The following is a 25,236-nucleotide window of genomic DNA, read 5'->3' as shown; positions in this document are numbered from 1 at the left end:
TATGACTGCAGCCTGATGCCACCAACCCACCGACAATGACTGCCACCATTTCCTCGGAACCACTTTTTTTCCCTACGAGGAACTAGAAGGCGCTTCCGATAGAGGTGAGGCCGCCGGAGTCAGCGTTGTCAATACATCTGTCTGTATTTATGTTAAAGAAAAAACTTGAAGTATCCATTAACGGTATCCGCACTATGACATTAATTGACACTGGAGCAACAGTCTTTGTTGCGAGTTGGCATTCAAGAATCCTCTGGGACGCCGCAAAGTAACGCTCGGCATGAATGGTATTGGCAATGAATCATTCGTGCCACTGGGTGTGTGGGGCGCAAACACTGTGATTGGTGATCTACCATTATGTAAGGAAAGGGGATCTCTAGATCACATAATATGGGAATGTGCAAAGTCACCAGGCAGGGCTAAAATATAACTAAAGACACCTGGGAGATCCTTCTGCGAAGCTCAGACCCAAGAGCCCAAAGAAAAATTGTTCGACTGGCCGAAGATGCCGCCGGAGTCCAAGAACTACCGGCCTGCAACTAAGGCGACTGTCCCACCTTCCGGGTCTAACCCTCGAAGAGCGGGATCGTCACTCTGTTGGACGGATAAAAGTTCTCTCTCTCTCTCTCTCTCTCTCTCTCTCTCTCTCTCTCTCTCTCTCTCTCACTCTCTCTCACTCTCTCTCTCTCTCTCTCTCTCTCTCTCTACCATTTCGAACAGAATTCAGTGTCGTCTACACGCGAAGTAATTCTTGGTGTAGACTTTACAACATTATGGTACAACGTTAGACTGTCGAAATCGACAGATGTCACTGAATATCACATAGATGTCAGCTCTTGTAAAAGCATCGTCTCTTAGTGTGGAAGTGTTTTCTGTGTCTGAAGATACAGTTGTTTCTGCGATGACTGCGGAATTAACCCACATTGTTCCATACGCGAATTTGTGAGCAGACTTTGACGCCGTAGAGAAAATATAACACCTACACGTGCAAAGAGTGCCTTGGTGCGCCGTTGTATAGTCTCAGTGACAAGGGACCACACCTCGCTTGGACTGTGAACTATTCAGAGATGCCAGCTGTGTTACCTCGTTACAGGAAACTCACCCATTCCGAAAAGGGTGTGTCAATTTCCGTGGCGGCACTAAGCGACCGTGGTCTTGAAGAGAAAACACAGCCTTGTACAGAGTCCCGAATTCAGGCTGTGATAAACACGCCTTTGCCGATAAACGAGTGCCAAAATTTGATTGACCTGCTTTCCAGGTCATTAGAAATTCATGTTCGACTTCGCCAGGGATCGTCCGCCACTGATTCGAACTTCTCGCATTCATTATGCGATTGATACTGGAACCTGCTCGCCCGATCAGGCAGAATCCCTACCGTGTGTCGCCGAGCGAACGTCAGTTTATTGACGAACAAGTTAACGAAATGCTCCTACGTGATGTCATCCGAATCTTCAAGTCCTTGGGTGCCTCCAGGTATCCTGGTTAAAAAAGGAAGAGAACGCATGGCGCTTCTGTGTGGGCTATCGCCGACTTAATGCCTTAGCCGAAAAGATGTGTATCCGCTTCCACTTATTGACAATGTAATCGAGTGCCTTCACTTAGCATCATTATTCTCCTCGTAAGGCTTAAGATCGGGGTACTTGCTTAGACCAATGCATCTGATCGACAAAGAAATTATGGCATTTTTCATGCACGATGGTCTTTACGAGTTTAACGTAAAGCCTATTGGATTGTTCAATACTGCATCCAGATTTGAACGATTCGTGGATCCCATTTTGCGCCGACTATATCGAATAATTTGTTTGTGCTTTTTGGATTATACTTTGGGATATCCGGAAACACCTTTCATGAGCATAACAACCGCCTTGCCATCGTTCTTGACTGCACTGAAAGAGCAGGCCTCGTTCTCAGTTGTAAGAAATGCCTCTTTGGCGAACGCCAGACAATTGCCTTCGGTGTCTTGGTTGATAAGGATGGCGTTCGGCCGGATCCTCAGAAGGCTGGGGTTATAACCACCTTCACAGAGCCGAAAATATTGAATGAACTTTTGAGCTTTTTAGGACTGAGTTCCTATTTTCAGCGTTTAGTTCCTAGACTCGCTAATATCGCCTACCCACTCACATGCCTTTTGCACCAGGATGCACCGTTCAATTGGACTGCTGAGTGTAATTCTGCCTTCAGTCATCTCAAACTCCGTCTGACATCGGGGCCTATTCTACGCCATATCTGCCTTTATGTACCCATCGAAGCTCACAGCGACGCTAGCGGCGTGGACGTTGGTGCTGTGTTCATCCAGCGCCACGGCCACGATCAGCATGTGATAGCTTATGCCAGTCGCTCGTCGGAACGCAACGACACCGCTGCTAAACAAGATTGCCGCGCAATCATTTTTGCGGTGCTAAGATGTCGTTCTTACCTCTATGGAAATTTTCTCTATGGGGGGGGGGGGGGGGGGGGGGTCGTCTTGGGGACTTTCGGTTCCCCATACTGTGGATAAATGCCTCTACGTACTCAGCACGTAACTATAACATAGTTTCAGCTAAAGTCTATGTGTGGCATAGAATTATGCGCCAAGTACGAAGTCAGTACCTTGACTGTTGTGGGAAGCTTTCCCATCTGATTTTAAAGGTTTTCCAAAATAAAGAAGTTAATGAGATCATTCGCTCTGACTCGACTCGCTCTGAACATAAATAAATGAAATTAAAGTGGGAAGCTACCCAACCGTTGAGCGTGCATCCTGACTTGGAACGAAGGGCTCTAGTAAAAAAGAATAAACCAATGGACAAAACAGTCAGACGGCCTTTCCACGTGACGATGTCCCAGCTGTCTCCACATGACATTTCCCCCGTCCACTTCCCCGCAGTCATTGCCCTGCACCGTCTACACGTGTGAGCTGCGGCGTCGCGGCTCTTAAGATAAGGGAGAAGTCCTGAGGCTGCCATAAAAAAAAAAGGAAGAACCATGCATACTTCTGTGTTCTCAGGATTCCGGTTACGCAGTCACCGATAAATGATTTATCCGTGCTTAAGCGTTTTGGTTCGTAAAAATCAATCATTTTGATAATCTGGGTGTTTTCATTTTCTTTTTGTAGCGATAGACGCATTCATGTTGATAAAACTGCACTTGAAAATTTCCTCGCCATTTGATTCAAACTTGTGTTGTCTACACAGAAAAGCACTGCGTAATCATCGTCGTCTTTAAAAAGATTGTTGTGCAGCATAGCATCTGAGGGGGAGGGTGATGCGCGGGAGCGCGCGCATCGAGGGACCCTAGCCTCTGAGATCAGCATTTGAACTACTCTGTGGACGCGCATCCAACACTCGCGAAGTTTGCCAGGGGTCGCGACAACTGTGCTTTATTTGTTTATATTTTTGCCTTTTCAAATTATAACACCTTTGTGCCTGCCGCCGTCGCTTGAGTACAGCCTGCTACAAGTAACAGTGGTGCTCACAGCTACAAGTGGCAGTGGTGCTCACTGGGCGAAACCGGGAACGCAGATGCCGACCTGTGTAATCTACGGTAGTGCGGAAGAGATGTGGGAATAGCCCACCTCCTCTAGCTCTTCGGAAGTCGCGAATGTAACTTTTAACAGGCATACGCTTTGCGGAGAAGATCGCATATAGCGATCAGCGTATGTGGTTTTAGCTGTAGAGTTTCAACGAGATTCAGTGTATATTTAAGGAAAATCAAATTGATATGTTGAGAATATCTCTGGACACTTCTTTTCCTCACACCACCATATGTTGCACTAAGCGTAAGATGGGCCAGCTAAGTTGGCAGCCATTTTTCTTTAACGCGCGCCGTGACACCAAGACTTCCACCATGTAGAGTGCGTTTCTCACCATGGCCACCGGAACAAAAGCTCCACTACGTTACACACACATCACAGAAGCAAGATCACGCACCTTTTACATCGTTTTTCTGATACCGTCACAATGGCGTCCGCCAAGTCAAGTTAATTTCTTAGACAACGATCACCATAAAGCTCACACCATGTTCACCAGTAAATAACCATGGCCACCATATTTTATTCCTATAACCACAAAACTCTAATATAAATACTCTGAACAACACAAAAAAATTGGTTTTATGTGTTCTATGGTGAATCTGTGGTGGGGATTTCGGATAGGGATATTTTTAATATTACTTTTGGGGGTTCTTCCTATGGCAGCCGCATTGCAACCTCTCCCTACTCTTCCCTGAAAGTGGAAATGAAACTTCCCCTTTATCCAATTTCACAGCTGCCAAACATAGCAACATCACTACGCCCGGAGCAATGGCTTTTCATGCGACCGTTTTAAAGGCCCTATTCTCCAGAAAATTAGAAGTCGACGGCATCGGGGTTGCGAGCGAAAAAAACACGAGCATTCCTAGGGCTAGTGTTAGCTGGGAGCTGACATGGCCTGGCACAGATTAGATGTGGGATTGTGCGGCGTCTCGCGATTCCGGGTATATGTGGCTGATCTGGCAGGAGCTGTCAAACCCCGCCTCTTAAATCAGGTGGAAGGTTGAAGGTAATGTAACCCTGTACAGCTCCCTTGCATTCGGAGTGTGACATGATATATTCCTAAGCCACGCAGGCACGTTGGTACGGATTGGTGAAGTGAAGATTTATATATATATGCCGAGTGCCCTTCGGGCAGTCTTCCACATAACATTGTAGTTTATGACTGTATGCTAAGTAGTATGTAGTCATAAACTGCCTCTATTCATCAAGGAATATTAAACTTCGAACCTCAATAGAAAGGCTTGACTCCAAGGACAGCCCAGCGAGTCATAAAATGGAAATTCTATGAATAGGTGAACTAGCAGTGGGCAAAAAGATTAACGTAATGATATCAGGAAAGTAATAAGAAGATGTTACCGCGGCTAATCAAGCAAAGATAAATTAAGACCAATTAAAAGCCCTCTCCTGCAGTGTGCAAAAACATGAGAAAATGAAGACGGTGACCGCAATGATTCTGGCGGCAATTGTTGCAACGATGATGAGTGTGCTGTATCAAGCATTACGTAATCGTAATAATGATGTAATTATAGGTCAAGTCTAGTATCTGGTAGTGGTAAAGTTGTAGGTTTGAAATAAAATTGGCAGCGTGTGTGGCCCTTTCGAGATGCTTGACAATGCTATTTAAAAGTGTTCTATGCAATTTGCTTTAGTGACACATAGCGCCGCCTCGTGGCCCTCGCAGGCGGCACCGACGTGAGGCTGGTCGGGCCCTGGTGGTGCTGATGTGTCTCGTGCTGGCGCAGAGAGCGCAAGCAATGCCCATCCTTGATCGCTTCGTCCAGAATCTTTTGGAGCCCGACCGACTGAACCGCTGGTTTACCATGTGGGAGAAGGTCATCCACCTGGTGAAATTCCAGTTGCACACCATACCCAGGTACAGACCTCCAGAGATGTGCTTGATATGCCACCCTGCCACGCAAGTGGTAGCTGCTGCAGTATTGTGCTACCTTATAATGTAGGCGAAGTACGATAAAAATGCAGCGCGCTATGAACAACACTTTTTTTTTCTCTGTGGCAAAGCGATTTAGTTAGCGCCAGACTATAAGTGCAGAACTATGGTCAGGAACCCAAAGCAGCCAGGCTTTTTCTAATGCAAAACATTTATTGGCTAATTACTTGTGTGGACAAAAAACTTGTCAATAGTGTCCGCACGAACATATTTATGAACAAAAACCGTGCCATCGCAAGGAATCGAACCACCATCCTTCCGCTGCTCGGTCTAGCGCGCGAACCAATGCGCTATGCGTTTTCTTTTTATTGCACTCAAATATACAAAATTTACGCAAGAACTCTCAGCCCCATTTCACTTAGGTGATGTCGCTTTCTTTAAATGATTTTAATGCTTCAATGTGCGGAAACCAGTCAGGTGCTGGATCCACAAGTTTGACAACTTCTCTTACTGACCGTACGTCAAGATCTGCGTGACGCACCAACCATCCTACGTCTCCATATATTATGCGGGCCCAACGCCATCACAAGATGATATGGAATATCGTCCTCGTTTTCAATCAGGAAATATCTGATGCTGTGAGGGTTAGGCAGAAAATCTTAGGAGTCTTTGGAGGACGTTCCAGAAAAAAAACTGCGTCCGAGCAGTTCAAGTCAACATCTCAATGTTTGTACATGCCACAGTTCGCAACCTATTATATATGTCAGCAGCCTGCTGTGGTACGGGACGCATGTGCTATACTGTTGCCGTCTAAATGTAGAAAAGTTACATATATAGGGTGTTCGAGTGTTTGTGCGGGGTTCTTCTTAAGAAAGAACAAGTCGAATCAACCAGTTTCGAAGCATACGCGCTGGAGATCTTGGTTTATGCCACTTATTTGCACGCCGGTTTGTTAACCGCCTTTTTTTTTTTTTTTTAGGCATGCTAAAGTCTCATTTTTATGCGCTGCTATTCAGTTTAGACTGGACGGAGCTTTGCCTTAATTTATTGTTACAGCTCATTGTATTCAAGGAACTATTAGTGGCTATTTGAAATGAGTTGTACAAGCTCGTCATTTTCTTCATACGCGGTTTTCATCAAATTGGCTTAGTCATGTCACACGGAAACAACTCAGCAAAAGTATTTATGATTCGCTGTTCGCTCCACCATTGTATATGACCGTGTATAGTGCAGGCCCCAATCAAGATGTTCTAAAAAACGTTTTCGACTCATGGTGGTTCATGGTGTAAACAACCAGCGCACAAAAGATTACGGACTAGAAGAATAGTGATTTTCACTCACAATTAGGGTTTTATTGGTAAAGTCTGGGATATATAATGGACACGTGAAAACAACGGAAACAAAAGCACGTGCGCGCGAGCTGGAAAACTGCCAAGAAACACGGGGTCCTTGTTGGATAAAACAGCAGAAGATTTGTTAACGCAGCGGCGTTACTCCGTCGCGATATAATGTTCTGCCACTTCCAGCGTGGTTTGGTCTTTGTGGTCGTATAACATCTGTGGCTGATTTTAAAATGCAGTTCTTTTTTTTTTCATCACTTCGCCTCTCTGGAAGTGGATGCGACAAGATAAGAAAGCTCATTGCCTTTTGCCAGATTATTTTGGTGATCTTGAAAACATTCTTAAAGCTGCGACCAGCGTGGCCAAAGTAACGGGCTCCGAAAGAGAAGGGAATGCTGTAAACAACGCCGGTGCAACAGTTGACGAACGGATCACTGTGCACGACACCGCATCATTTTTACCTCTTCGAATCTATTTTCCTTTCAATCGCTGCACACAGTTGTTTTAGCTTGGCGGGCGCTGCAAACACTACATCGACACTTCGACATCGACAAGTTTTTCACTAACTTCGAGTGTCTTGAGTGGGAATTCAGCAATGGCTTAGCCGACCTGGGGTTGTACTTCCAGTAGACATGATCGCACGCGAAACGAAGTCGCAAATCTAAATACTGAAGCTCCTCGCCTAGGGCCGTCTCGAAAGCGAAGTGCAAACCGGGCCCACACCCTCTAAAAACTTTGACAATGTCAACCAAACGAGCTGTAAATGTTCTGTGTTCGGTGAAAACCAAGTAATCATCGCGGTGATAAAAAAGCAGTCCTGCTAAGTTTCTTTCGAGGTCACTGCAAACATAAATATCGTGTTAGTCAGCGCGCGTCCTGTGTCTTACTTCTGGGCCGTAGTCTTTTTGTGCGCTGTATTTACCAACCATGAAAAAAATATACATTACTCCTACAGCCAAACCATTCTTATTTAGACTACATATAGGAGACTTTGCCGGTTAAAACTTGGTTGAAAGACAAAGGAATTTTTGTGCCTTGGGGAGTCCACTGTCTACTATGCAAAAACGATGAAAGCATGGACTACGCTACACTGACTGACTGAGAACGCGTTTGCTGCTTCCCCTTGTCTAGCGTAATGGGGCCGGAGGGCGCTTAAGGGAACAACAACAATGACAGTAAGGAAAAAAAGAAAATGAGCAATCATTTTAGAAACTTGTTCGAGAGTATAGGTTATGGCGGAAAACTAAAGCGTTTCGAAGTCTGCGAATTAAGAATTCAAAACAAAACAGGCAATGAATCTCCCGCTAGACAGACGCTTTGCGCCATCTAACAAGGTCGACACAAAACACCACAGCACAGCAGTCTCGTGCGGCAGGGAGCAGCAAACGAGCCTCTAGCCTCAAATTATTCATGATATATAGCGAAAAACGCATCTCAGAAACGGTAAAGGCACAAGGAATTGAACAGGCAGCGACGTAATCGGCAGCTGTAAGAGAAATGCTTTCGCAGAAATGCGAAAGCATTTCCAGGTTCGCACTTAAATCTGCTTAAGAGCAGAGATGCAACAGCATTTCTGCGCCTAAGCAGACCTAAGTGCATATCTGGATTTTTTCGAATGAACATTCCGTTGTAACAAACATGATCTTATCTTTTCATGCTTATTTATTGTTAAAGCACAGAGTCTTGGCGATGCGAATACGGTCACAAGCACTGAACAAAGCAAAGGTGTAATGATCCAGGTGGTATAAATTGCAGCCACCGCTGCTACTGCACCCGATGCATTGTCCGTCGAACCTGTCTTCAGTTACTGTCACCATTCTTCTTTTGCCCAGAATCCTCGCGATGCCATTCTCCGGCATCCACGGGTCACACGGCCGAGCCATGCAGCTGCGGAGAGGGCTGAGCGACTTACACTTAAGAGGTATCTTAGGCCGGGTACAGCTGCTGTCTGGCTTTGCCGATGGCAGTGCGGGCACGACCACGGGCCGGAACGGACAAAACACGCAGGCGCCGGCCACCTCCAAAAAGGCAGCCCCGGCCCACACATCAGAATCCACTGTCGTCGTACGCGCCAAGCAGTAATATCAAGATGCGATCTCTGCAGGGTGAGTCGTCACTCTAGGCATCCTTCACTTCACTTCACCTTCAGTCAACAAATGTGTGAAATTTTGAGATCATAGCACCAGTGAGAGCAGCCACCACCCACGAACGTGAGCGCAGAAAGGAAAATAAAACAGAAGGACACTTTTTCTGGGGGCTGCGTGTATTATAGCGCCGCTGAACTGTGCTGCAATGCCCATGACAGGAGCAACTATGACGCCTCCCGGCCGGCAGCCAGATTGGGAGATGTTGTTGTTGTATTTGTCCAAATAACTTATGGCACATACCCACAGAGGGGGATCCGCCAAGAATTGGTGGGAGATGTACACAACAGAGTGCGTAAAAAAGAACGAAGTTGGCCGGGTTGCTTCCCTTCCTCCATCACCGGATGAGCATCGGTGGCAATCTTGCCCGTGCAATCTCGCCTACGGTCAGGAAGAGCGTTGTTGTTGTTTTTGTGGGGCAGGTGTATTTCCAGGTTCTCAGAGGAGGCGTCATGATTACCCTTATTATTTTCCTTTCCACGTGAACGTACCCTTTGCCAAGCCCGCGTGGATTACATGGCCATCAACGGCATTCGTCACAATTCAGGCCACCTAGCTCCATGGCCTGAATACCTGCAATGGTGCCGGAAAACTCGCGTTGCATCAGCATAAATGGCACGGTCAAGAGCGCCCACTCTGCCTTATGCATGACTTTAGCTCAGCTGGAGAACAATGGGCAGTGGTTAAACAAGAAATTGTTTACTTGCGACATACGACGACGGTTATCTGTAAGTAGCCCTATGTAACAACTGACATAGAATCATGTAAACTACATTTATTGTTAGATAAACGCGTGAATGTTTCTCTAGCGATAGAGATAGGACTACTTTCTCCACTGCAAACGGCGTCGGCGTCGAAGTACGTTGTGACTATAAACTTTCTTGCAAACCCTTTACTTAGTGACAACGTGGTCACTATCCAGGAGCTATGGCACCCATAAGGGGCGCGAGACCAGAAAGCGACCATTTATGGCCTTGTGGTCGATCAAGGTCTATAGGCGTAGAACGGCTATCGCTTCCATTCCATTGCACCAGGCAGAGACGAAGTGCGTAATAGTGTTCTGCCTTGCATAATGGGGCTTCTGTCAGTGCAGTTGCTGTCTGCTGTGTTCTGCGTGGAGGAGTGCTACAACTAACCGCGCCTTCTTCACTCAGTTCTTGTGATTCCTCGAAATGAGAGTATTTACCAATAAGCAGAGAGAGCGCTTTCCAACATTTTGTTTTGTTTTGCCTGGTGGGCAGCTTCGCAAGTTCAGCCTATTGCCTGGTGTTCGTGGTGTCCCAAACAGCAAGAAACAATATTGAAGGAAATGCTTAGACTAACTACTACGAGGATATATACCTAGTCAGCGCCTCCTTGATTCAATGCCAGCTATTGATCACCCAGCTTCGGCAATTCAGACAAACTCCTACCACCTCTTTATTTCTCCTGCTACCCCATTCGCAAGCATTCGTGTCTGCTCCGAAATTACAGTCAAAGAGAGAAAAAAAAAGAGTCTCACAACAGGCCACGAGAAATAAAGAAACAAATTTTGTCTTCTGTTTTCCTTCTTGGAGTGATGTCAGCAGACTGCGCATTGACGTCAGCCACTAGTGAACATAAACAGCGCCACACTCTGACGAATTAAATATCCGAAGACACCTAAGCGCAACAGAGTATGAGAATATTTTTAGTGTTTCACACCGTGGTGGAACCCCTGGAAGCTTGAAATATAATATGGTAGAGTAAGATTAAAACCAGAAATACTGCCAGCTAGAAACACCACCGTTACAGGCGTGGACGAGCAAAAAAATCTGCGTTCGCATTTCTTAAAAGGTCGATGCGCAAAAACATTTGAAGCAGGGAATGCGCACTCTATCGAATATTGTTTTTTTTTTTTCATTATTTGGTCAGGGCAAGTGTTCAGCATACTCGCTGAAATGAATTTTAGATTCAGTAATGAGCTACGTTCGTATATCTAATTGTGAGAATGAAATGTATACGCTAGCAATGTTACATCATGGGGCTAAAGCAAAAAAAGAAGTGGCGACTACTTGTTACAATAAGAAAGGACTTCCTAGCCATTTCAAACGAGGTGTAAATTTTGAATAGTGGTTGATTACATTTTTCTAAGCAAAATAATTGAAAAACTTTCACTCGTGAATGAAAGTAATTATGCTCGAGTCGCAGCGTGTCAGAAATAAGTAAGTTTCAGGCTTCATTTCTGCCCAGAGCATCAAAATAAGTTCGTGGACGGTTGACAGCGAGACTTATTAAATAGCTAGCTCCTGAACTAGAAATCATTTTTGCATTTCCGCATCACAGCTACGGTCGTTATAGTGAGTCGCAAAAAAAAAATCACTTTTCTTTCTGCACTGCTATAGCAACATACAGTTAAAAAGTTCTGACGAATGAGGCATTTCGCATTAAAGCGCCTGAAACATCATAGAATGACGATCTTTTTTTTGTGTGTGTGTGCTGCTGTGCATCACCACATCATCTCTTTTTTATTTTTTTGCGTCTTAGTCTGAAATGCTATCGAAATTACTGGCACTGAGTTTTATTCATATGTTTTTTGTATTTTTTTATGACAATTACTTTTCTTTCTCTTCTTTTTCAGGCACAAAGCAGGTTGAGTCTCCAACGCAAAAGCTTTCCCAACGTGTGAGGCACCAGTGTTGGACCATATTTGTTGATTGCAAATGCATATTGCTTGTTTGTGCAAATGCATTCGTTTTCGCCCTGCCTGATCGACAGCCACGTCAGGAGCGGTTTCTTTTGTGTTTTGTAACTCCACTTGGGCATTCGCAAATAACTATTAGCTGGCGGGTAGACTCGATATTCGCCTCTAGTGCAGACATCAGAAATACATAAGGTGAGCCGTTATTTAAGGTCAGAATTTATCGATTGCATTGTACTTCGCGATGAGCGCTGGAGGAACAGTTTGTCTGCGCATTAATTTTTGGACATCTTCGGTGCATCATGTTAAAGGTTCCAACAGCTGCTGCATTGTGAGAGTCACTCACTCCGTATTCTTGAATGCGAAGCATTTCTCAATTCAGCGCCCTTCACTTTTTCAAGTATTTTCAATATCCCACCTTTCCTTCGGTGCTGTGAGGCTATGGAGAAATAAATAGCCTCGTCTACACACATTGTTGCTTTGGAGTGGAATTCGTGTTTGATGACACTACGCGTCCTTGCGAATGCCATTTGCTCACTCTGTTTCAGGCCGACCGTTAAACTCAAAAGTTACTTGGCTCAGTTTGAAACTTTTGTCATTTTTTGAATGTCAGCACTGATGTTTCCGTGTGCTTCTCGGTTGTGATCACTGTTTGGAAAGCAGTGTCTCTTGAATAAAGAAACGAAACGAATCTTTGCAAGAAAGATTCATATTCCTTCTTCAAAGCATGCAGCCACGACTATACCCATGCAACAGAGCATTTTTTCACTGAGGAGGCGCATTAGCTTAGACATATACTTGGTTAACATTCACCTGTCGTGTCCATGTAGTAACAGGTTCATGGCGCACTTTGGTCCCAATCTTGCAATGCGCATACACCGCGGGCATTGCATGTATCGGTATACGTTCTCTCTATACTTAAACAACTAAATCACTCATCGCTCTCATATCTGTCATGGCTACAACTGCCTTCTAGCACACATAAACCTTCATTAATGTTCAGAGATGGAGATTAGAAACGTCATAGTGGACTGTTTTCTCAGTACATCAATTCGCATTCACTTGTGCTTTCATATCCATCGCCGAAGAAAACATAGAATGGGAAGAAAAAAGAAAGAAGACCTAGGATAATCAGGTGGATATCACCTATGCATTATATGCTCTATTGTGTATGAACCAGTAAAGCCTAGATGAGCTGCTGCCAGGAACTCTCACTTGATTCAGCTGAAACTCTAATATACAGATTATTCGACCATTAAGGAAGCTTTAAAGTTCACACTGTTGTGTTTTTTGGGTTTTCTATTTGCTTCCTGACTGACGTTCTCTGAATAGAAAAAAAAAAAAAAAAAAGCTCTTATAGCTATCAATCCAATGCCAAGGGCAGACGGGAAGCCAGATTCCAAGCACTCGCAAAACTGTCATTCAAAGACTGAGAAACGGTCTACGTGGACATCGGGGCCTATGCCGAGCCAGGCAGGTTCACGATAGCTGCTGTCTACAATCAGAAGAGGCCAATTATCAGATTTTCGATCTATCATAAGGATCCTGCAAAAGCAAACTCACTGGCCATAGCCATCGCCATCAAGAATCGAGATCAACGGGAGAAGCCATCACATTTAGTGACGAACTTCCAACGGGCCAGCAGGGACTACCTTGCTGGAAAATCTCACAGAATGGCGAACACGCTATTAAACACGCTCTCCCACTCACACAGCACCTGGGCAACGTTGGACACCTGGACACGAAGGCCTTGACGGAGACTACATAGCGAGTGATCTAGTTCGAGCTCTCACAAACTGGGCGAATCCCCATCCTTACCTCCCCACCCCTCCCCTCCACCGAGTGGACAAAATTGTGATAGGCTAAGATATCTCAGGCTATAAAGAAGGCATTTCTCACTATCACACAAACTATCCACCTCTGATGTCATAGACGTCGGAAGAATGCATACTAACACATTTTTAAAACTTTCTAAACAAGGTTAGTCCTACAACATACCCAAGTTACTATCCTTGGCGTGGAGCAAGCCCCACTCTCTACCATACCTATTGGTAATGCTAAGACAAAACGAATAAAAAGTTAATAGTGCCACCCCCAACACATGAGCAGTGGGAGGCGGCCCTGACCAGCGACAACCTGGACCAACAAGCCTGGATCATCCATCTAGTACACAAGTTATCTACCGCCAGCGTATCTCTGAACTAGGGGCACCGACCACCTAGCTCCTACAAATTATTATCAAAAATAAAAGTTTTCTTTCTCTCTCTCCTATACTTATATCATCTAATCACTAGTCGCTCTCAACTCGGTCATGGCTACCGCGGCATTTTAGCACACAATCTTTTGCTGCTGTCCAGACGTGACGATTCGAAAGGCTATAGTGCATTGTATTCGCAGGACATAAATGCACTTTCACTTCTTCTTATAGAGTAATGGAAGAAGGAAAAATTAAATGTAATGATAAAACGAAGCGGATAATTAGACGGATAATAGCTAAACATTTTATGTTATACTGAGCACGAAACAGTCAAGCCGAAAATAATCATGCAATGGCGACGTTAATTGCTCTGACAGGAACTCTCGTTTGGTTCAATTGAAACCCGAACGCACCACACTGGTGTGTTGCTTTTCATTTGCTTCCTGACCGACCTTCTATGAATCTTTATTCTTGAATAAAGAATTCAAAAAAAAGAAGCAGTCACAGTCATCAACAGCATTGGAAAACTTTTACGTAGAGTCAATGCCCGTACTTAGCTTTTGGAGGCGATCCATGACCACATCATCTTATTTTAACAAAACTTGAAGATGAGCTAGATGGTGCATTGCAACTTGACTAAAGATAAAGCGCACAGGAAACACACTCAAGAGAAGAAGACACAGCACATGCGCTAACTCTCGTCTGATTTATTTGCAGCAATAGCAGCAAATATATGTTGAAAAGAAGACATGCCCAGTACATACCAATAACATAAAGACAGTCAAAATAAGGAATATTACGAAACACGATCAAGAAAACTGATCTCTGTTTTCCAGAGCTGCACCGACGTATCGCTAACACACCTATCTCCCCTTTTCCCGATATGAAATGCCTCCAATAGTTCACGCGCTGTCTTATCGCGGCCTCTGCCCAGAATCTTAATGTCACCAGTCGCGGCTCGCACGCAGTGCAGTTCGCGCAATGTGGTACCAAATTTGTCCCTCCACCTCTTAAAGCCCGCAAATGATCCCCTGCCCGATCAATAATACAGCGCCCGGTCTGGCCTATGTAGGCCTTCCCACAGGTCAACGGGACCTCATATACGACCCCCATGCAGCAGTCGACAAACAGCTTAGCATGTTTCTTCTTACAACCGCTCGGTTTTCCAACACGCGAAATGAGTGAGCTCCGCCATCTTCTTCGGAGCGGAGAACACCACCGGCACGCCATGTCTGTTCGCCACTTTCTTCACCTGGTGGGCAACCTTATGCATATACGGTACCACAACAGGTTTAGCCGTATTTCTCTCCGGAGCAATCTTCTTTCCAAACATGTTTGTTGGTTGTACGCTCCGAGGGCACAGAAAGGACTTTTGCCCTACTCCGTGTTAAGAGAGCTATCGTTAGCCAATGCTTGGAGTCTGCCCTCACAAAGTCGCGCCCGCATGCTGTGCAGTCGAGTTTTAATAGGCAAATACACCGGTTGATGTCTGCTGGTTAGCCCTGCCTGGTCATTATGTCAGTAACGGAAGCCCTGCTTCAAAAACCAAGCGAGCCATGTATGGTGATGTTGAGGGCGCCAGACTCCGACATGAAGTCTAGCAGGGCACTAAGCTTGCGCTTGGCGTTGGTATTGGGGGCGGTCCAGTCTTCGTAAGTCTGAATGTGGTGAGCAGATGTGTAGCGGGCGCGGAGGCTCGCCATGCCAGGACAGGTCCAGATCAAGTGCTGCAGGTCAACGGAGTCAGCAGGGCAATCGGTGAAGCGCCTCAGCCGTCCGCCTCCCGCGTTATGAAATTCCGACCGAAGAGGGCGCTGATTGCCAAGGTTGGGATTCCTATAGCACGCGCGGGTCAACTTTATTCTTCTTTTTTTTTTTCAGCCGTCATCAAGGTGCCGTCTGTGAGCGCCGAAGATTAAACATCCGTGTACAGAGTAGGGGCGCTGTACTGGATACTGGGGCGTTTAAGGCTATCGCTTTAACATTTGCAGCGCTGGAAGTGACGTCTCCATCCCGGAAGAGATGTCATGTTGTAACATGCTGGCTATCACCTTTCGCGGTTGGCACAAGGAAGAGCGACCTGCAACATATTACGGGTGGCTTGCAGCGTAGCAGGAAAGAAAATCCCCCTCTCCACGAGAGAGAAGATGAGGGAGATGCCGGAAATCTGATTTGGCGATACTAACGGTTATCATTCCTGGTACATATTATCGAAAAAGTACCAGTAACTTTCCAAACAAATCGCCTTTAAAGGTCGAGAGCAGAACCTAACACCGTATGAACTGTCGCGCGTGATCACGAATGTTCCAGAGCCGTCTCGCTACATTTCTTTTAGTAAACGTATCGACGGCGACCAAAGAGAACAAGGAGGAACAAACATAAAAACGCTGGACAGCAAGAGAAAGGTAAGAACACGTATAGTTTTAACGCTCGCCCTTTGTAAAACAGTACAGTCCCGAATGCGATTTTTTTTTCACTTGCATGCCTTCGAAGTGGGTTATGCCTAAGTGCGCAAGGGGAAAATTATGGCACAGGTGCCTGCGACAGCAAAGGTTCTACGCATAAATACGCACAAGAAGAGGACACATTTCGCATGGCCGATTCGAGCTTTTAAGTTACCACACAGTCAAGAGAAAGAGAAATGTCTTTATTCCATTAATGCAACACACAAACTTTCTCTTCGGCGTGTCGCCCTCCCTTCCACCTCCACCGTATTTCCCTCCAGGGTCCAATAGTGAAAAAGGAAAGAACGAAGGCTGACTAGACGTCAGCGGGAAGAGGACGGCACAAGAAGCAAAGAGGGCTGTTCGCCTTCGCCCACATGTCTGAGTAGACAGTGTCGCATCCACGTTCTCTGTTTGCGGGTGAGTCCAGCACAAGACTTCTTCCAGGAGCTTACCATACCTACAAGTTGAATGGCAACAGATCCGCGATGCATATATCGTATCCGGGATCCTCGCTGCAAACAATCGCACACGGTCGTCGTGCCAACATCAATCACGGCCTCCGTAATACTCCTCGAGCGAAGTTTCGCGTGAACGATCTCAGCGACGCCAGGACGACGGTAAAAACGCCTTTGGTGCAGCGTCGCCTCTTCTGGCACCACGAGACTATGGGATGGCGTGTGCACGGCGCGCGAATGCATCTTTGTGCGGGCAGCGGCCAGGCGCGACCGCAGGACGACCAGCATCCGGAACATCCAGTTGCTCCCGGAGGGTACTTGATCCGTGTCGCTGCGGCGCCTCTCACATAACCGTTCCTGCTCTCCCACGGTCTCTCCCGTCAAGGTATAAAAGACTGCTCAGCCTTGCACAACCCTCGTGTTAGGTCACACTTCTCCTGTGTTCCGAGCACGGCATAAAGACATGAGTGCCCAGTGCGAAGAGGTAACCACAGAAATGGCACGGACTACCAGCTGGCCCTCTCGCGAGAGATCCCAGGTGAGTGCCGCCAGTCGGCGTTCTCAAATACACTGTCCGATATTGGCAACCCATGCAACCTTTAGAAATGCTCAAGTGCCCAAGCACGTTAAAGAACCCCAGGTGGCCGAAATTTTCGGAGCCCTCTACCACGGCGTCCTTTGTAGCTTGACTTGCTTTGGGACATTAAACCCCATAAATCAAACCAAACCAACCTTTATATTGTTCATCTTATCACGGTGAAGGTTCATTGCTATACTTTAATGCAGCGCAAACAAAACAAAAGCACAGGACGAAGACAGTACAAACGTTGACACTGCCAGCTGAAAAGCACCGGCTTCTTTTTTCTTCTCCTTCCTACGACAACACAAATTTTCTTGTCCTTTTTTTCTTTTAAAGACAACAAATATTGGTAAAAATACAATATTGAGAACTATAAGAATTAAAGTCAATCAGTTCCTTATTGAAGAGCGCTATTGAAGCCGAGCTAACACCATTCTTTCCCCTCATATGAAAGACAAAGGCTTCATAGATTTCTCTGACCGTTCTCTCTCTGTATCTTCGCAGAACACGCCTCTGCTCCAGCAACGAGCTGCATTCCTTGCATTGTCTGCAGTGAATTTGAGCATTACTTCCCGTACCTCTCCTCACTTATTTTTAATGCTCACGGAGCCGTTCATTAAGACAGCGACCTGTCAGACCGACATATGTGCGGCCACACTTGTGTACGCTGTATAAGAGTGTAATATTGAACTATCTAGACATAGCCCGAATCGCTAACTTTCATGAGGGTGAAGGTGTTGCTACAAAGGTTCATATATGCTAGGTCAAAAGGCAGAAGCATTCCCTTGAAATCCTCGGCTAAAACTGTTTTAGCATGGTTAGCTTAGCATGTCGCCATTTTTTATTTTCTTTCTTCTCTCCTTTTCGAACTCCGCCATCAAAGCAATGTTTTTTTCGCTCAAATACTGCAGTCGGTAAAAGATGTTTTCTAGCTGTTACTTAAAATTGTATTCTACACTCTGTTTTGTTGCGGTCAGTTAATCCAACAGCTAATACATGCATATTATAAAGATATTTCTTCAGAACACATTATTTCTCGCTTGGTAGGCGAATTCTCTCGGTGCAAATTCCTGTAGTTGACGTCCCAAAACCAAGGAAATTAACGTTACAATTCTTCAATTTGCATATAAGGAAATGCTAAATACTATCTTTTAGCTCTTCTATTTTGTGTCTTAAGGAGACCTTATCGTTACATTTGTCTTGAAATCCATTTCCTTAACAGCGAAAACATACGCCCAATTAACCCATACTGTACAGTAATCTAACATAAATGGTTTGGGATGTCAGTAGCCAATGCGGGTGTTCTTTTTTTTTTTTTTTTTTAGCGCCAGTTATATTCGTTGCAGTCATGTCTGTTTCCTTTGACTCGAAAGACCGTTTTAGCTGTCAACCAGTTTAAGCAACACGTGGATGCTAGCTGGATAATGGCATTGACAACGCATCATGGCTCCAGCTACGAATGCACATCCAGTGAATAGATATTAGATTACAGCGTAAAGCTATTGAGATATATAGGTATTGATGCGTGGTGCTCTGAAGCAGTGGAATGAATATGAGCAAGTGGAAGAGCGGAGGCACCTCTTTCCATTAATTTATTCATTTTCCTCTGATGGCCTGAGTTAGTGAATGTCGTCAATAAGAAAAACGATCTCTCAACGGTAGGGTTTCACTACTTCTTCCTCCTCAGTGGTTGTATGCCAGCAAGTTAAACGATGGTTCCGGAGCAGAACTGGCTCTAAATTCAACCTAAATGTAACACACACCCACTGAAGGCAGGAAATAATTACTGAAATAATTGCGGAATTAAATAGTGTGAACGTTGTCTTACCATAGAATTTGATGTTACTTCCCAGCTCATATGCGGCTGGTTTTGCGGCTATATACTTATAATAAAAACCAGCACATAATGCAACCTAAAAGGAAACGCGCCTCTATGAAATGTGTAACTTATTTTGCTGTGTCAATCGCGAAAAAGGAGTGCAGAAAACGTACTGCATGAAGCGGATTCTAACCGCTATTTAGGTGTTCGAAAACACAGCGTTAATCCATTGCGTCACAGAAGCGACCAGAATAACGGGCTTTAATTGCGCTCTTCGTTTTAAGAGTATTTCTGCTATTTGTCGCCAGTTAACACTGCTCAGAGAACTCTAACGTTGAGAGAATGGAATCATGCTCCAGCGACGCCCTCGATCACAGTAAATAAACAAGTTTTACCTATATCTGCTTCGTAGCAATATTATTCATTAAGGTGTAAAGGCGATAAACTTATAATATATAGTCAACGATAAAAATAATGACTTCATCAAGATGGGAGGCCGTGATCTTGCTACAGTGGCACGCGTAATTGGATATATGCTCATTTGCTCTTTTCTTAAACAGCAATATATTAAGGAATGCAGGCAGAACCTGAATACAGAACTAGACGGACCTGCTATTATACACTTCACGAAAGTCAAGCACTATCATAAGGAAAACCGAGCACACGCAGCGCCAACATTCCAGAATTTTCTTTCAGCGATCGGTCCGTGTAAAAACGCATTTTAACAATGCACACTTTCATGTAGAACGAAAGAAAAGTTCGGGCGTTTTCATCATTACCGGTGTTGTTTGCTAGGTCCTCGTAATCACTTATGACACCGAATTATGTTTGGCAAGCTCTTTTTTTTTTTTTTTCACAGATAATCGCTAACAAGTTTCCATCATCCTTCAAATTAATTTCATCTCGAGTGAACTTAGAAAAGCAACGCGCACGTTGAAAATTTACGTTACCTTGAGTTGCTGGTAGGGTTGATATTTTTTATCTAAGCTTTTGCGAAAATGCGTCAGGGAAAGACGAAAACTTGTTTATGCATGAAGCAAGCTGAACACTAATTCGTGGAAGGCTCCGGTTGCATGAGAAGATAAAACAGATGCCTTGAGATAAGCTCTAGTCATTTTGCCACTAGTCGAACACAAAACAAGAGCCGAAAGAGTGTTCAAGAATGAACACTTAGCCTTCTCTATATGCCTATAAGAACAACAATTCCAAACATAGTGCGTGGCGCAGTTTTATCTAACAAAATGAAACAAGAGTTCGGAAGCAGCAGAATGTGGCAATGATTGCCATCTACTTCCTAATCAGTTATGGCCATGATGATGTTATTTCTCAATTATCAACATTTTGAAGATCCCCAAGCTTTGCTTGAAGTCAGCGGCCGTTCGCTTCCTTTGCATGTACCTCATAATGAGCTTCTCGTTTCCAGCACTTTTTTTCCTGATTAACCTATCGAGGGTATAGAGTCTAACAGCCTTGATACAATACGTAGCGTATCAGAGTTACCTCACAGCTCTCACCCTCCCCGTTAGGACACGTTCCAAGCGACACTCGCAGTAAAAGCAAGAAAGTTCCATGTCCGCCACTGTGCACAAGGGTGGCGCTGGCGAACACTCCCAAGGATTGATTAAACGTAGCATACATACCCAAGAGAGTATAAGATTAGACAGCCGTTGTCGTAGCTCAGTCGGTAAAACATCGGACGCGAAATTCAGGAGTCATGGTTTCGGATGCCACCGACGGCCTATCTGGTTGTTTTTCCGTCTATTTTGTAATCAGTTATCTCATATGGAGCCCCTCATTTTCTTTATATTTGTTTGCAGAAATCAGTGAGTGTGGCATGCCTATTTAATAGTTACATCAACAAAATCGCTTAGGTCTAATATATTATATGAATTTCTGAAATTTTTATTTGGAATACCTTATATCGACTACTACTTAAGCAGCTCCACTGCGCACCTATATGTGTGTATTTGAGCGATATTTTTTTTAAGTTAGTTTATATGCCTCTGGTTGCATCCTTCATTCGCTTTTCGTAATTCTCACATAGAATCTATAGGATATGTACCTCATGCGACCTTTTTCACGTGTGGAAATCGACAGAGAGCTCCAAAAGTGTACAAATATCAGTAACCTTTGCAAGCTCGTCTAGCCTACAGTGACAACTCTTCTGCTTGATATCAAAACACCCCGTACAGCGTATCATACTCATTCCGCCTTGCATTTTCGGCAACGAATGCGAAATTTGTTTACAAATGTCACGGGAAGAATCCTGAGCGCAGCAGCACAATTTCAATATATTCCAAATGCGCAAACGTCAGCATGCTATGTGATATCATTTCACGTTAAGGAAGACAACGTGGTCGAAATTTAGTTCACTACGACGTCCGTTCCTCATTTCCCATGTGCTGCTTTCGGACTCCTTTTTTAGCCTTACAGTTGTTAAGGCATTCATTCGCCCTCGACGTGTCTCCAACATCTTGCTTCAGAACAGTGATGAGATAACAAATATCTTGCGCATTAAGTCATCCTTTAACTACATTACGATAGCGGGGTTTGTAAAACTTCAATTGTCCACACAGCTGTGTGATATGAAGAATCGCTCCCATTGAAAATAATATCTGCTGTTTATTCTTCCAGAATCATTGATAATGTCGTCCCACATAAAAAACAATGAAAAGATACAATTACGACATCAGACTGTAAGGACTAAACCACACTTCGTGCAGCAACTGATGTTTTTACTGCCTGACAACGACGCAAGAAAGTAACGTTAAGTATATGCCTGAAAAACCGTGTTGGAAGCGATTGATCGTTTGATGCTGTTGTTTTATACCTGCACCAACTTGTGAAAGACAATAATAAAATTTTCTAAGAAAACAGGCAATGATCGCATTGTCCTTAAGAAAACTCCCTGAAGCCCAAAATATTAATGATGGCAAAGTAACACTCCAAGAATAAAATAACTACCCTTAATATTTGGTTAACTCTCAAGCATAAGCAGCATACTCCAATAATAATAAGCATCTTAGATACCAACTGTACGACTTAGTTACTGGTTTAGACGTAAGCTCGATAATTGTGAAATTAAAGGGCTGTATGTTCTAAGGCATTTTTCTTGCACGCTTCCTTTATTTTTGTTATTGGAAAGCTGTGGCAGCTGGTCGTGTTGCAGCACATCCGCTTCGCTGTATGGAGAGCGACTAGACTCTGTTCGCTTAATACAACTAGATACTCTTTCGCGACTCTTACGGAGAAACGGAAGGACGCGCAGTGGACAAAGCGCCTCTTGTTGATACGCAAGACTTGCCTTAACACAAAAGGACACTGTGAGGCGTCGCTTCTCGGACACTGCCCTCTTGACTTGGGTGGCACCATTTCTGTCGACTGCGAGAGGAAATACATGCCAGTATGCGTAATCTCGTAAAATGCTACACCTTTGAAAACACTGGCTCCGCGTGACAGCTAGGCAGAGAGACAGGTATGCTGCTGCTATAAAAATAGAGCTTGCTGTGGTAATCAATTTTAGAAGGTTCCATTTAGCATGTGGCACTTCCTTGCTTCAGACATGTGTACCGAAGCGTCCGCCCACAAGTCTGTCACCTTAAATCATTCCATCATATAGCTCTGTGTCATTTGCCCTAACAGCCCCCCCCCCCCCCCCCCCCGTGTACCTCATATTCTTCACGATTCCGCATCTAAACCGTGTCCACTCCCTCAATTCGCGTCCGCTTCCTTGGTCACCGTTGTGCAGCAAGCATGCTTGCCAGTTTCCAATATCTAAAGGCGAATGGCGACCGATAAGTCAACCAAACTCGACTCGATTGCATTCGACCTACTAAAAAGGGTTCTACTTAACTTGAGGACAACATGAGGGCTCTGGAAAGAAAAATGGGGGGGGGGGGGGGGGGGGGGGGGGGTAACATTAAGAGATAGGAAACGTACAGGGTGGGTCAGAGAAAGAACTCACGTTACTGACATTCTAGTGGAAATCAAGAGGAAGAAAGGGACATGAGCAGGACACGTAGTGCGAAGAGAGGATAACGGATGGTCATTTAGGATAACAAACTGGATTCCAAGGGAAGGAAAGCGTAGCAGGGGGCGGCAGAAAGTTAGGTGGGCGGATGAGATTAAGAAGTTTGCAGGGGTCAAGTGGATGCAGCTAGCATAGGACCGGGTTAATTGGAGGAATATGGGAGAGGCCTTCACCCTGCAGTGGGTATAGTCAGGATTATGGTGATGATGATGATCTAGTCATATAAATATCGCATACAGGGCACGGCCCAGAGGGAAACCTATGACTTCCCGGCTCAGCGTTTTCATACAAGCTTTTCCGCCCAGTTTTGCTTCTTGTCTGTGAAATCGCAACAATAAAACTCACCATAGTCACTCACACTACATTTTTTTTAACATTTTTTTTAATAAAGTTTTTTTTTCCTCCTCCTCCTCCTCACTCACACTGGCACAGAGCTCGCACGAAACTTCTTCACCAAGGGTAGCAAAAGCTCGCGCGTATGCATATAACCTATTACATAGATGCATAGTCAAATCAGGAACATAACACGCTGCGTGTCAGTCATTTTTGTCGTCTTTTGGGGCGATTTTACAATCGCGTAAAGCGCACCTAAATACCCAAAAAGTTACGTAGTTGATTTGCCAGGTAATAGAATGTCAGACAAAGAACACACTACAGCCGAGCCAGTCCACTGCTTGTATGCTAGCGTCCACATCCTCAAAATGGGCCTGTATAAAGGCGGCATTGTAAATTGCAAATTGTTGTTCGAGGGAAAAAGAAAAGCGTAGTATCTATCACACTTCTCTGCGGACAACTGAACCACGCCGTAAGGGAAGGAAGGAAAGTGCGAATGAAAGAACAAACAGAGAAAAAGGTGGCGTAGTGGAGGGCTGGGAAATAATTTCGACCACATGGGGCTCATAAAGTGCAATGATAATGCGCAGCACATGGGAAGCATTTTACGTTTCGCCTCCATCAAAATGCGGCCGCCATGGTCGGATTTGAATCTGGGTGCCGGCCGTGTTTTAATAGAGCCGAAACGCAAAAGGTGCTGTGCCAATTGTCTTTTGTGTAATGAAACGATTTGAGGTTGTCAGTTATTCCTTCAGCACAGAACACTGAAGCACTGTTTTGATACAGGAAGGCACAGGCAGCAGGAAAGTTGGAGTTCAGCCTGAGGAGAGAGAGCATAGTAAAGGTACTCTAAATTACATGACTCGTTTCTCTCTCAAAGGCCTACCCAGCCGAAGAAAAACTACAGATGTTTTGACAGAATATCCCTGCATTTTTTTTTTGCCGTAGCCTGTTGGGACTACAGAAATTTCTGTAGTAAGAAACGAATTTTGTATATTTAACATAAAAGAATCCTATAGAACTACAGGCTAGAGAAAAGAACTACAGAAAATTTTCTTGTGACAAAACTACCAATATTTTTGCACTTTTGGCAAGGTTCTGCGATCTTTTTCAAATGCTGTGTTCATGAGCCGCTGTCCGCTAATGTATAGAGTTTCTTTTATTCATTTGTATCAATGCCCACGCAGGTGCTGTCGAGGTCTGACAGCGCCAGAAATGGTTCGCACCTACCAACGTCGAGGTCAAGGTTCACATCATCGGCCACATCCACCGCTCTGGCCATTGGCGTCTTCGCGGCCATCTTGCTTGCTCTAATTCCAGTGTGCCAAGCTGCAGAAGCGACATCGGAGCTAGAAGAAGGTCGATCTTTCCTCAACTTCTCCCCTTCTTCGCTGAAGAAGCGCTTGGGCTCCGGACTACGGTCCACGGGCCGGTCGTACTTTGACGCCGAAGACATCCTGCTGTTCATGTTGGGACTCGGTCTGGCCTCCATGCTAGGCCTGGCCACCTTCATGGCACCCTTCACCTCCATCCTGGCCACGGGACTGACGCCGGTCACGGTGCAGGGAAACGTGCCCCCGCAAGCCGCCGCCGTCACGCACGGCAGGCGGCGACGGAGCAACGCCGCTTCCTGGACTGAAGGCACGCACGCGGCCGGTCTGCTGCGCGCGATAGACGAAACGCATGCGCGCTACAAGGAGCCGCTTTAAATGGCCATGCTGCCTACGCTTGAAGGCTTTGGATGCAGTGTTAGGCGCAGTTCGTCTGGTCGAAACGTACTGCTCAGCGGGCAGACATGCAAAGGCGCAGCCGTAGCGTACAATCTCCTCTGCAGAA

The 25,236-nt window shown here is 45.1% G+C and overlaps 2 protein-coding genes across 2 annotated transcripts; both read left to right on the top strand.

Annotated features, from left to right (window-relative positions):
- Positions 1-2,814: 2,814 nt before the first annotated feature.
- LOC146198736 (uncharacterized) lies at positions 2,815-12,146 on the top strand. The gene is made up of 4 exons (XM_084591964.1): positions 2,815-2,888; positions 5,190-5,381; positions 8,569-8,841; positions 11,480-12,146. Exons 1-3 carry the CDS (start codon positions 2,815-2,817, stop codon positions 8,816-8,818), a joined length of 516 nt encoding a protein of 171 aa, XP_084448090.1. The 3' UTR covers positions 8,819-8,841; positions 11,480-12,146.
- A 12,429-nt stretch (positions 12,147-24,575) lies between these two features.
- Positions 24,576-25,109, top strand: LOC146198735 (uncharacterized). The gene has a single exon (XM_084591962.1). It carries the CDS (start codon positions 24,576-24,578, stop codon positions 25,107-25,109), a length of 534 nt encoding a protein of 177 aa, XP_084448088.1.
- Positions 25,110-25,236: the final 127 nt, after the last annotated feature.

The sequence above is a fragment of the Amblyomma maculatum genome, chromosome 2 (assembly GCF_055883805.1).
Source record: "Amblyomma maculatum isolate TAMU_Amacu chromosome 2, ASM5588380v1, whole genome shotgun sequence".
NCBI lineage: Eukaryota > Metazoa > Arthropoda > Arachnida > Ixodida > Ixodidae > Amblyomma > Amblyomma maculatum.
Note: the sequence above shows the minus strand (reverse complement) of the source record. Positions and strands in the feature narration are given on the sequence as shown.